We start from the raw sequence: 13660 nt of genomic DNA, 5'->3' as shown, positions 1-13660 counted from the left end.
TAAGAAAGCAATGTGGACTAAAGTCTCTTCTGGATTAAAGTCTCCAGGATTAGGGGCCCTGAAGCTTAAACTTCATTAGTTTCATGGTAGATCTGCCCCAGATCAGAATTGTAGAGTTGGAAGGGACCTGAAGGGTCCTCTAGTCCAGTGTTCCCCAACCTTGGGCCTCCAGCTGTTTTTGGACTACAACTCCCATCATCCCTCGCTAGCAAGACCGGTGGTCAAGGATGATGGGAATTGTAGTCCAAAAACAGCTGGAGGCCCAAGGTTGGGGAACACTGCAGTCTAGTCCAACCCCCTGCAATGCAGGAATCACAGCTAAAAAATCCCTGACAGATGGCAATGCAGGGAAAAATCTCCAGGGAGGGAAGGAGAATCAACCACCTTCCAAGGGAGTTCATTCCATTGTTCAATAGCTATTGCTGTCAAAAAGGTTTAGTCAGAATCTCCTTTCTTCTAACTCAAATCCATTGGTTCAGGTAGACCGCCCTAAGCTCTGATCCTCACAATGTCTCCAGCCAACCTTCCCCACTGGCTGGGTACAGTGAGCCCTTGGCTGCTCTCAGGCACTCTACCAGTGTAAATCACAATTTGTGTGGGGATTAAAGCCAGCACACACACAAAAGCCCCCAAGTCTTCTTTGCTGTTGGGATTATTCTCCTGTGAAGCGAAGCCTGATGTGCTGGGCAGCAGCAAATAACTCTCCAGCTGTAAATGGGCTGCACTGCAGCCTCCTCCCTGTCCCTCATTATCGTTCAGTGGGAGAGCATTCCTGTGAATGCAGAAGGTTTGGGGTTCAATCCTGGGCAACTCCAATGAAAAGGATTTCAGGCGGAGTGGGAAGGGAAGTTAAGAAAGACCTCAGAGTTTGCTTCAGAGAGCATCTGCCAGAATGAAAAATAAATATATACATACTGAACTAGATGAGCAAATCCAACCTAGTATAAGGCTACATCCATGGCAGGGCTTGCCCAGCTGAATTCATCTTTGACACCCCTTCTTCCCCCCGCCAAATATTAATAGGTCCAGTACTGACTGTGTACTTTGTGGCTCCACAGATGCAGCACTGGACACTGGCTGTCATTTCCTTGCAACTCTACTTCCATTTATTTAAGGAGAACAGGTTTCTAGCACTTAGATGACAAAGAGTTCCATGATGAAACGCTGTGGCAAAAACGGTCAGGTAAGGTGCACACTGTATTATTAATACAAACCTGCTCATCTTGCACATCGGTTGATAACAGGTTGCAGTGTCCAGCTTTTCACAGTCACAGAATCCTGTTACTGTTGTTGCTAAAGTAAAAGCGTTCCTTCCTAATAGGGCTCCTCTGCATTTAGAAGGGAGAATTTCTGTGAGTGCAGCTTCTGCGATCATTCCATCATTCAGATGAGAAAGGTAGGCCTGATATAAAATAGTATCTGTCCTCATGCTCCACCAATGCAGGAACAAAACGAGGCCTGGAAAATGTTTCAGACTTTACTTGCATCACCGTATGAACAGTCACATTAAGATTTGAGGGACACCCTTCAAGCATCCAGGGCAGCTTTACCGTAAAATCTTTTTATGGTATTTATTTATTTATTTATTTATTTATTTATTAAATTTGTATACCGCCCTTCAGCTGAAGATCACTGGCTAATTCACAACATAAAAATGTAAAATGAGAACAAACAACACTTAATGGAAATAAAAACAAAAACTAACCAATACTGGCCAGGCCACCCCAAGTGAGAGGCACTGCCAAGCAGCCTTAAAAAACTGCCTTTTGGGGAGGTGATGTTTAGGGTTCTTCATAATAGTCAATGACATAGCTAGCAAGTGTTGTATGTTGGGAGTACAACACACAGCACCAGGGCCATCCCAAATCATTCTGCTGCCTACAGTGAAGGCAAAGCTTCAGGATGGGTGGATCTGTCAATTTCAATGTCTCTCAATTTCTAATTTCTGCTTTTTAAGTTTAGTTCTCCACATTTCCCAGTTTTGTTTCAGCCCTCGTGAAAATTCACCAGTCTTTTAGTGTGAAATTGTCCCATGTTTGTATGCAATTTCCCCCAATATACACATTTTTGCTAAGCAACTTTGGTATGTTCTTTCCACTAAACTATGAATTTTTGCACACATTACTTGGCCAGAGTACTGCACCGCAAAATTCAGAGAAGTGCACAATTTGAAGCTTGGGATATTCTAATATTGTTTTAGAAAGCACAAAATGGGTAAGGTAAGATTGCCTATACATGTGAACAGAATCAGATTTCTCCCGCATCTCTAAATGAGCTGATGCTCCCATTCCACATACAGAATTCTACTTGGCTGGTGGCTGAATCTGACTTCAAGGCTGTGGAGCGATGTCCTCCTCTGTACTTGGGGGCAGTAGACTAGCTCAAAAGGTAGAGAGGAGGCTTAAATGACTTGAGTGGGGGGCAGTGGAGGGACAGCTGCTGCCCCTGCCATCTGCCCCCTGAGACAGCTCCCTTACTCTGCCTTATGGTAGGGCCAGCCCTGCACAGAAATATCCAGGCCAGCCCTACCATAAGACAGAAATGTACAGTAGGTACATCTACACACACACACACACAAACAAACACACACACATATCCCAGAATGCTAGGAAAAGCATCATTGTGCAGATCAGGCTGCTGTTAAAGGCCCAAGAGCAGGAGTAGTAAGGAAGCAAACAAAAACAGAACAAGGATGCCTGGTAGCCATTATGAGGCCCTCTAATCCTATGCTGAGCAGAACAAAATTGAAGCTGCCGCCTCTACCCAAAACAGTTACTTAAACTTTATGCAAACACTATTTGTGTGAGATGGTGTTCCTTGGGAAATGGCCCAAATTCCATGCATATGCAAATTGGCTGTACGTCCAAGTAAACTTCAAGTCATTGCTGCAGCAGCTAATTTCTTATTCATCAGTTTTGATGGCACTGTTTTGCCCTGGAGAGGATGGTAGTTTCTGCCTTTACTGTAACAAGCACCTTTAGCATCCAAGAGATTGCCAGGACAAAACCCAACTGAAATTCTCATTGCCCACGGTCTCCTTTCCTGTCTGTACAATAAGTGATCCCAATGAACAGCATCAAAACCAAATGTCTCTTCTCTTTCTGAACGATTTTGCCAAATAGCATCCCATTCACATTTAAAGTTTGCACACTCCTTTACAGGTTTTATTTTCAATTTAGCATTTCTGCTCATTTTATAAAACAAACATACTTATCTGGAAAAAAGGCAACAAACAAAAAGAAATAGAAAAATATGAAAGGATTGCATCAACTATTTGGTAGGCATTATAATATAACTATATCACTCTTGAGGTCCTCCTCTGGAGGCTCTGAGCCCTCTCTCACTCTAACTCCATGGTCATGAGTTGATGAGTGTGGTCACCTTTTTGTCCCTTGAAATGTACCTACAGCTGAAGGAGGAAGTTAGAAAAATGACATTCTTTCTCACTTCCTCTTTCATCTCTATGTAATTTTCAAGGTGCTGATTAATTCTACTGGATCTGACTTACCGAGATCCTTTGGAAAACTGAAGTGTGTGAGTGTGTGCACAAAAGTCTTTCTGTCTTTCTGTGGGAGGGTTCTCATCTGTGTGTGTGTGTGTGTGTGTGAGAGAGAGAGAGAGAGAGAGAGAGAGAGAGAGAGAGAGAGAGAGAAAGAGAGAGAGAGAAGGGGGTGTATTATATCATCTCAAATAAATATTTTGGATCTTGTGGAGAATGTGCTTGGTTAAAGACAGCATTCGGTAAACACTTTCCAGTTCTATCTAAACACAGAATTGTAGAGCTGGAAGGGACTTTCCTCAATTGACTCTTAATAGCTTTGCCATAAGTGCCTATTTGTACAATTTCCCTTCCCATTCTGTTAGGACAGGAATTTGAGCTTTCCTCCAGTGTTCCAATATCTAGCTAGCACAACACATTCTTGCTGTGACACTCATATAGCATATTCATTGGTTAACCAGCAGAATTTATTCCATAAAGCAAATCTCCCTGTTTCTGAGCACTCTCAAAGCATTTCCAATCAAGTAATGATCTTTAGCACCCTCCAGACAATCTGTTTCAAGGAACATTTTTCTCTGTGGACCTACAGTCAGTCTCAGGGCCCTTTCAAGCACTCAGTACCTAGGAAATTAAAAGTTTGAGAAGACAGCTAAAAGGGTATTGTGTGCTGAGCTGAATGACATAGCAACACAGGAAACTGCCTTGGACCAACTCAGACCATTGGTCCCTCTAGTTCAATTGGTCTACACTGACTGACAGCAGCACTCCAGGGTTTTAGGCTCGGGATGCTCTGCCACTGAGGTTGTTTTCCTCTCTCCCAGCAGCAGCTGAATGCCACCGTTGCAGACAACACAAAGGCAGATTTAACTGTAATTCCTGCATTGCAGGGGGTTGGATTAGACGACCTTTGGGGCCCCTTCCAACTCTGCTGTGATTCTATTCCTTTTCCCCCACCATCGGTTTTCTCACTGGTTCATTAAGTCAAGAGGTTTGACTTTTTTGCAGTTCAGATGAAAAGGAGGTCATGTGCATGAATCAAGGTGAAATGATCCTTCCTTGGAATCTGCCCACAAGATATTTTGGTGCCCACATGAGGTGGAAAATTCAAATGGCCCATCCTGCCTCTGGGTAATTAAAATGGGCCAAATTGCACGGGAAGTTTGCTGCATTGAAGTAAATGGCTACTGCACCCTTCTGCTTTCATTCAAGTCCCATTCAATTCAATGAGGTTTGTGGTGGAGATTTTACCCTGTGTGAATTAGCCAGATAGGGAAGGTACTATCTGAATATGAACCACATTGAAGCTGAGAAATTTCCAGCCCCTAGAACAACCCCTGCCACAATCTTGCACTACACAGGAATATTGGAAGCTGCCTTACAACACAGCATGTCATTGCTCCATGTAGCTGAGTACTGGCCACACTGACTGGCAGCAACTTTCTAGGATATCAGACAGGGGTCTCTCCCAGCCCTACCTGGAGATGCCAGGGATTAAACCTGGGAAGTTTCTGCATACAAAGCAGATGCTCTGCAGCCCCTCTTTACATTGCCCTCTGTGTGAGTGATGTAATGCTGTCCTAAGTTGCTGTACCAATGATGCCTTGTCCTGTTTTGCTGCACTAGCATCTGGATGCCATGACTTGCAACCCCACCTTAGCGGCATCAAGGGTAGGTCTTGCCTCTGACTTTGTATGACGTTACTTAATGAAATGTTTGTTCCACCTTGGGAAGCAAGCAGCGAATAAGCGTATTATGTAAGATATTAAGTGTCTTGACAATTCTGTCCAGCCAGATGGCAAATAATCCATACTCCCTCTGGAGAGGCGGTTCTTGCAGAGAGCAGTTTAGCAGTGTTAGTTTCTTTTCCTCCTTGGGCTTGTTCCTTGGTCTGGTTCAATCCAGCCAGCCAGCCACCTCTTTTGCATTCCAAAAGTATAATGTCCTTCTCCTGTTATGTGCCGATCTGAAATTAAACACGGTCTTCAGGAGGAGAGAAGCTGAGAACATAAAAAGTAAATGAGCCAACATGGGAAGTTTGACTCCCATTTATGACCTGTTTTGGACCAGGTTACAGCAGGCCCATTAAAATGAAGTCATTGCAGGAGACATTCCTTGTGCCTGGGCTGGACCTGGGCCTTGTGCTGTCAAAGAGACTGTGATCATAACCTGGAGTATAATAGAACACAGCAGGTGTCCCCAAACTGATGGTTGTGCTCTGCCTCCATGGTCACAGGCAAAAACACTTCTGAATATCAGTTGCTGGAGATCACAGGAAGCGAGGGTTGCTGTTGTGCTCAGATCTTGTTTGTAGTCTTCCTAGAAGAGGCATCTGGTTGCCTATTGTGATAGCTCAGTTAGTAGAACATGAGACTCTTAATCTCAGAATTGTGGGTCTGAGCCCCATGTTGAACAAAAGATTCCTGCATTGCAGAGGGTTGGACTAGATGGTCCCTATGGTTAGACCCTTGTGGTCCCTTCCAGCTCTATGGTTCCTTGATTCTATGGACTTGATGAACCTTTGGCCTGATCCAGCAGGGCTCTTATGTTCTAGTGGCAGAGCATGTGCTTTGTATGCCATTAGCCCAGCCAACATGACCAATAGTCAGGGTCACAGGAGGAGTTCAGCAACATGTGCAGGGTAGCAGGTGTTCCAGCCCTGTGATAAAGTATCAGTGGGTTGGTTAATCTACCACGGCCTCCTTGATGTAGCCTTCCTCCTGGGAAGGAGTGTTGCCCATCTGCTGCCAGTGGAACTTTTTGCTGTATTGATCCCCGGAGGGCTTTCCAAAGCCAATGTCTCGTTCCTATTTCTGCCTCAGTGATTTCTTCTCTATTAATAAGGCAACTGCTTTCAACCCTGATGAGGTTTCCAGCTGGAAAGTAAAGCTTCCTTGAAGCAATTACTACTTGGAATCTGAAACATTGCTAGATCTAGCTTGGCACTGACTGCATCAGCCTTCCCCAACTTGGTGTCCTTCACGTACCTTGGATGACAACTCCCAGCAGCCCCAGCCTGCATGGATCTATGATGCTGGGGCTGATGGGAATTGTAATTTAAAACCTATGGTGGGCCCCAGGTTAGGGGAGGCCAGACTATGTTATATCGCTGGACCTCACCTACCATGTAAGATGTGGGAATAGCCACCAGCTTTGATGATAACTTCAACAGCAAAATGGAACCTCTCTCTTCAGAGGCAGTCTATGTTTCTGAAGTCTGGGCATCAGAAGCAAAAAGCCTGGAAAGGAGGTCATTTTCATATCATGCTGGAGGGCTTCCTGGTGGTGTGGTGTATGGTCCAAAGGACCTACACTCAATTTGAGTCTCAGATGGTTCCCCTGACATAAAAATAGCTGGCAGGGAAGCTAACTCCACCAGGGAGAGATTATCTGCCTGGATGTTTGTCAATAAGGTACATGAGAATGACAAGGGTGGAAAAGGGTGTGACCTTTGGCTGCTGATATTGGGTATCTACCTGGACAGTTTCCACATTTACTTTTGCACAAGAGAATCCAATTACATGTTAATACCCTTTCCCCAACCCCTGAGGGATAGTTAACCCAAGATTGATTACACTACAGAACTTGAGAACTTGATGAGATGTTCCCAGTCAGGCATCTTGGGCTTCACAATGGATCTGAGCCAGATCACCTGACCTAATGAATTTACAAGTAGACACCGTTGCAGAATAGCTACAGGAAGGGTGGGGAACATCCAGCCCATGGGCCAAATATTACCCTCCAGTCTCCTCTGGCTGGCTCTCAGGATTCCCTCCAAACCACATCCCCTCCCCCTGGGTTACACCAACATTGTCCCTGTTCTGCACCCTCCTAGAATGCCTTTCCTTGATGGGGATGTGGCCTCCATGAAGTGCAATAATGCCTCCTGCTTGCGTGATTGTTGCTAATTATTTTTTACTATTAATTTCATTTTTCACTCACCCTTCATTCTAAGATCCCAGGGCAGTTTACAATAATTTCAAGAATTTAGCACAGGTAAAAGAAGTTACAGGCACAGAAACAGAGGCTGTCCTGAAAACACACCTCTCAGGTGTCAAAGGCTAGAGTAAAGAGGTGCCTCTTCAGCATCCCCCAAAAGCCGTAAAGTGAAGGTGCCAGATGCACCTCTGTGGGGAGAAGGGAGTTTTACAACTTAGGGGCTGCCACAGAGAATGTCCTCTTCCGAGCCAACACCCTCTTAACTTCTGAGGATGGTTGAACTACCAAGAAGGCCTCCTCTGTTGATCTTAACTTCTAAGAGGATTTCTCCAGAAGGAGGCAGTCTCTCAGATATTTGTTGCCAAAGTTATTTAGAGCATAAAGCACTAATGTGAACACTTTGAATAGGGCCCAGAGCTCAGGGGGTTGCATAACCAGTTGGAGGATGAAGAGATGTGTGTGGAGGGGAGGGAATGGATGTAAAGAACTTTTGACTTTTGCTTGACTGGAATGTGGCCAAGTGTGCAAAGATAACAGCCGTGTCTGTTGCTCTGCCTGATTTTGTTGCTAGCTCAGATCACCACTGGTTGTCTAGGCTGTCCTTATCAATCACGAGGAGGTTCTCAGCTATTTCCAGCCTAGGACTGGATTTGAAAACCTGTACTTGCCAACCCAGTCCCCTCTAGATGTTTTGGACTACAACTCCCATGGGGGGGGGGACCAGGTTGGCAAAAGCTCCTGTGCCTCACCTTGAGCTCCATGATGACTGTCATAAATGAATGTCAGTGCAGGCCCCCTTCGGACTGAATGTGGGGGGTGCTCACAGAACAGGGTGGCAGTCACACCGGTGGGGCTTGTGCCTGAGGATGTCCCACTCAGTTTTGACCCAGGACTCTGAGGCCTCCCACCCTGATGCTCTCTGTGACATCCACATTCTGTTTCCTGAGCTGATCATAGGGAAGCAGGACAGGCAGGCTTCAGGATACACCTCACCCCTGTGGATGCCAAGAGTACTTATTTATCTCTCCTAGAGCAATAGAATGGTCTTGTGACAAGGGTGCCATTCTTGGGACCCTTTAAATCTGGCTGTGCCAAGCGACAGGCCCCCCCTCCATCAGGGCGCTGTTGCTGCTGCCATTCTCCTCCTCCTTCTCCTCCTCCTCTGCTGGAGCTCTCCAAAGTGCCTGTCTGCCTTCATTCCCCATCTACGAGTTCATGCTCTGGTCCAGGGTGAGCCTGGCGTTGAAAGTTGGCTGACTCCACAGGTGAGGAAGCGAGGAGAGGGGGGAGGAGGGAGGGGATCCGGTGTCTGCTAAGGCGGGGAGTGAGGGGGAAGCTTTGGTGCATCTTTTGGCAAAGGTCTCCCCACCCTCCGCACTACTCCTGTTTGGGAAGTGAGGGTCGCCTTCCTTCCTCCCTCCCTCCTCGCCTCTTTCCTTCCCAAGGCCAGCGCTGCGCCTTCATCCCGCCGCCGGCGCGGCGCTTCCCACCCACTGCCGGGGCTCCCGCGGGGTTCGGGGAGCCGATGCGGCGGTCGGAGGGAGGGAGGGAGGCTGCGGCTACTGCGGCGGCGGCTCTGCGGGGCGAGGAGCTTCACCTGCGGCTCTGCCTGGCGTAGCCTCTTCTCTCCATTCACGGCTGCTGCTGCTGGCGCTGTCCGCGGGCGGTGGTGCTGAAGTGCGGCGGCGGCAGCTTCGCAGGCGCTTCACCTGCGGCGGCGGTTGTGCCTGGCGGCGCCTCTGCTACTATTACTGCTGCTGCTCCGGGCGCTGTCCGAGGGCTGTGGTGCTGAAGTGCGGCGGCGGCAGTCGCCTCCAGCTCAGGAGCTTCCCCAGGCGTGGGGCGGTGGTGGGGGGGAAAGAAGATATAAAGACGCGTCCCCCCCACCTCCTCCTCCTCCTCTCTACCCCCTCCCTCCCGGCTTCCTCCTCCTCCCGGCGGCTTAAGAGATGCTGGTCCGCTGAGCGGCGGCGGCGCCGACCATGAGTTCCTCCTCGGTGCGCAAGAGCGAGTCCAAGACGTCCTTACTGCGGACGGGCGGCGGCGGGAGCGGCAGGCGGGCGCCCAGCGAGCCGCAGCCGCGCAGCTCCGGGGGCCGCACGGAAGGCAGCCCCGAGCCCAGCGCCAGGAGGCCCCTGTGCCACCCAGGAGCCGGCGCCACAGTCTCCTCCAACGGCAGCTTGAAGAGGTACCAGCAGCAGCAGAATCGCCTGGGGGAGCCCGACGAGGCGGAGGCGGCTCCGCGGAGACGCGGGAGCGGCCGGGCGCGCGGCTCCTCTCGGAGTGCCAGCCAGGAGGCGGAGAGCGACGGGGTAGCGACGGCGGGTCGGGGGCAGGACTTGGGCGGCAAACGAGCCAGCCGAGAGTCCCTCCAGCTGCCCGACGGAGCGTCCCCCAAAGGCACATCCGGCGGTGGCAGCAGCAAGAGCTCCGCCGCCTCCAAACCCGGCGCGGAAGTCGACCCACTCTTCCACCAGCTCCACCCCATCCTCAGCTCGGTCTTTGGCCAGGTAAGGGGCCCTTCGTCCCTCCTCTAACTCCGCTGCCCCCTCCTTGCCACTCCTCTCTTTCCTGCGCTTCCTTTTGGGACGGGATGCGGGGTTGGGGAGGAGAGAGCTCGGAAACTTCTGGCTGGAAATGCGCTGCTTCGGGGCTGCCTGGCAGGAAACTCCAGCGGAGCTATGCTGGAAGGGAAGGAGGGGGCGAGAGGGGGCGAAAACAGACGCCGGAGCTGCTTCCCTTCCTCCTCCCTGCAAAGCCCCCACTCCAAATTCTCCTGGAGTCCTCCCTGTGCACTTTTCCCCAGGTTCTCAGGAGGAAGCAACCGCCGGGTCAGAAGTGTGCGTGCGCGAGAGCACCGGTAAAGTGATGCAAGGCAACCGCCGGGTGAGAGGTTTGAGCGCGGGAGAGCACCGGTAAAGTGAGGCAGGGCTAAGCAGCTAGTCCTCAGGAGTCGCCAGGGAAAGGAAGTGGGTCGGGCAGACATTGGCAGGGACCAACAAGCCACCTAAAGCAATCCCCGTGGAAAAGAAGCTGGTGAAGAGCAAAAGAACGCAGCAAACGGGAAGGGGTCGTGCTCAGCGGTTTGGTGTGTGTATGTGTGCGAATTGTGCCTGAGCGCACCCCTGTGTGTTGGGTATCGGCCCCGAAGCTTTGGGGTCAAGTGAACCTGTCTTTCTGAATGAGAGGAGAGACACGGCTTATGCTTCAGTCCTCTGTGTTGCTGGGGCGGGCTGAAGGTTGGAAAGACTGTAAGTGCAAAGACGGTGAATTAGTGAAACAGTTAAAAATAATACATTAAAAAAATATGCAATAGACACTAAGCAAACCTAAGGATGGGTTGCCTATCCCTTTATTTGTCTTTTGAGCTCCTGTAGCTGACCTTCGAATATTGGGTTTGATTTTAACACGTCCACTGGTGACCATTTTCACATAGATGCACCTTGAAGGTGAGAAAACCTCCCTTGCTTCTTTTTTCTGGGTGTTCCACTTGTGAAAACTGTCTCAGGACCAAGTCTGGGTTGGGTGCCAGCGGCACAGGATGACACCTATGCAAGCTATGCAAGGCTTCGCCAACCTGGTGCTCTTCAGATGTTTTCGATGACAACTCCTGTGAGCTCCAGCCAGTATGGACATACTGATGGGAGTTGTAGTCCTAAACATCTGGAGGATGCCCCGTTGGCAAAGTAAGAGGAGGCCCAGTTGAACAGGAAGGTCTCTTGCACAAGTCCCATTGAAATGAACAGGGGATGCTTGTGCAAGAGAACCTCAGCAACTTCCATCTCTATCTCTTTCTCTGCCACCTTTTAATAGTGCTGATAATCTTCTCCCTGCAGGTGGCCCCTGTATCTTTCCACCCAGAAAGGTTTGACATTTAAGTTTACGGGAGTGACAAATGCCAATTCCAGCCATTTAACTGACCCTTTTTAAACATGCATTTTTATTTTGATGCGTCAGCCAAATAAAAGAGCACCAGAATTAGGCATGGTGGAGAGAGCGGGACAGGGAGTGTTTGCTTCAGTTGCTAAATTGTGCTCTGGGTCCAATCCCACACTGCCACTCGCAAAACATTTGGTTGATAACAGCTCTCTCTGCATGAGTATTTTTTTAAAAGTCCTTTTTATCCAGGTCTGAAGTCTTCAGACAGTCAGGATTTTAAACTGAGCAGGATGCATAGAATGGTTTGTTTGTTTGTTTATTGTTAGTTATTTATTGTTAGATTTCTTTCAAGGAGGTCAGGGTGACATACACTGTTCTCCTCCTCTTCATTTTATGCTCCTAACAACCCTGTGAGATAAGTTAGGCTGGCTCTTGATGCTGTTGTGTCAAGTTGGTGGCGTCCAAGTGTTCTTGCTGGGAATGAATCCTCCCTATGTTATGGAGAGGCTAAAGAGAGAGGGATTGTCTCTAACCTGTCCCTTTCTGCAGCCTATCTGTAGGGATGGAGCAGGAAGGGGCAGGAAGACTGCTCCATAAGATGCTCCCTCCCAGAAGTATTCTAGCAAGCTCTTCACCAACTGGCTGCTCTTCAGATGTTTTGGACTACAACCTCCATCAGCCCCAGCCAGCACAGCTGGGAGTTGTAGGCTGAAACATCTGGAGGTCCTTAGGATGGCAAAGGCAGGTCCAAATTAAATTCCTGAAAACTCTGAAAAAGAGGGAGGTGGAAGGAGGAGTTAATTTCTTTCCTTCACAATAAGGAAGAAAATTAATTTTACGGTTTGTTTATTTATCTATCACATTTATATCCCACGTTTTCTCCAAGGAGCTCAAGGGTTCTCTTCCTCCCCAACATATCCTCACAAGAACTCCATGAGTTAGGTTAGGCTGAGAGATGGTAACTGGCCCAAGGTCACCCTGGGAGTTTGCTGGCTGCGTGGGGATCTGAACCCTGGTCTTCCACGTCCTAGTTCAACAATGTAACCAGTATGCCACCACTGGCTCCCCTCCGGGGAGAGAGAGAAGCATTAACACCCCCAACTGTTCTGCTCAGGTTTCATACAACCTCTGTCAACCTATCTCAATATTGGTGGGGCTACAGTTTGTAACTTTTAACCAACCAGTCCTGACTTGGTGCTCTTCAGACATTTTGGACTACAGCTCCCATCAGCCCCAGACAACACACTGTCCTAGCACAAGCAGTCCATGAAACCAAAGTGAGGATTTTTGAAATGCAAGGAGAGAGGGATTTGGCTCTCCAACGGTGCATTGTATCACAAGCCCAACCTGTATTTCTCATGCAGCCGGGGACTGGGAAGAGGAGATGACAGACTAGGAGTTGGGGGTGTCTCCAGGGAGATGCAGAGTAAGTGCATCTAAAGCTCTGTGTGACACAGTTTGTCTTCTTTGGGGAAGCACCTCATACATTAGATTGGCGGTGTGTGCGGTAATGTCTGCAGGAGCAGTTTTCCCAATCTATGCGCTCTCCTTGAAGTGTGCTCTTCGGAGTACCATTTGGTGGAAAGGCAGGACACCATTTTTTCAGACAAACTAGGGGGAACTGTAGCTTGATGGTGGAGCATCTGCTGTGCATGCAGAACGTCCCAGGTTTAATCCCTGGCATATCTAGGTAGGGTTTTAGTGACGAGATTCTGGAGGCAAGCAATTGGGGAGGCTGTTCAGACCTTACTTGTGGACTTCCCAAGAGCATAAGACCACCAGAAGAGTATGCTGGATCAGGCCAGTGGCCCATCTGCCCAGTGCCGGATTTAGGGTTGTGTGAGCTGTTCCCCTGCACAGGGCACTGAGCCAAAGAGATGCAAAATTGAGATACATTCGGGGGCACCAAATGTTGGCCTCACACAGGGCACTGTACAGTGGTACCCCGCAAGACGAACGCCTCGCGAGACGAAAAACTCGCAAAACGAAAGGTTTTTTCGTTTTCGAGTTGCCTCGCAAGACGAATTTCCCTATGGGCTTGCTTCGCAAAACGAAGCTTCCCCCGGGGACAGCGGGTCTTCTCTTTTGAAGCAAGGGGCTGGGGGGAGATAGCGATCTCCCTGCAGCCCCTTGCTGCAAAAGACGTCAGGGGGAAGCGGGGAAGCGAAGCGCTTCGCTTCCCGCTGCCCCCGAACCTCTTCTGAAGCAAGGGGCTGGGGGGAGATAGCGATCTCCCTGCAGCCCCTTGCTGCAAAAGACGTCCGGGGGGAGCGGGAAGCGAAGCGCTTCGCTTCCCGCTGCCCCCGAACCTCTTCTGAAGCAAGGGGCTGGGGGGAGATAGCGATC

General features: G+C 49.2%; 1 protein-coding gene across 8 annotated transcripts in view; it reads left to right on the top strand.

Annotated features, from left to right (window-relative positions):
* Positions 1-1102: 1102 nt before the first annotated feature.
* Positions 1103-13660, top strand: part of CABP1 (calcium binding protein 1) — a 48670-nt gene continuing 36112 nt past the window's right edge. The window contains exon 1 of one of the 8 annotated variants that reach the window (XM_081175032.1): positions 1103-1183. Coding sequence is in view for 4 of the 8 variants with exons in the window: in XM_081175028.1 (XP_081031154.1) it covers positions 9418-9945 (528 nt within the window). In the remaining 4 variants the exon portion in view is untranslated. Of the gene's footprint in view, positions 1184-8597; positions 8701-8724; positions 9946-13660 lie in introns of those variants that run through there. The other 7 variants (XM_081175030.1, XM_081175034.1, XM_081175029.1 and 4 more) reach the window with 7 other exon arrangements.

This window comes from Podarcis bocagei (genome assembly GCF_964188305.1).
Source record: "Podarcis bocagei genome assembly, chromosome: 16".
Taxonomy (NCBI): domain Eukaryota; kingdom Metazoa; phylum Chordata; class Lepidosauria; order Squamata; family Lacertidae; genus Podarcis; species Podarcis bocagei.
This window is presented reverse-complemented; position numbering and strand designations above follow the sequence as displayed.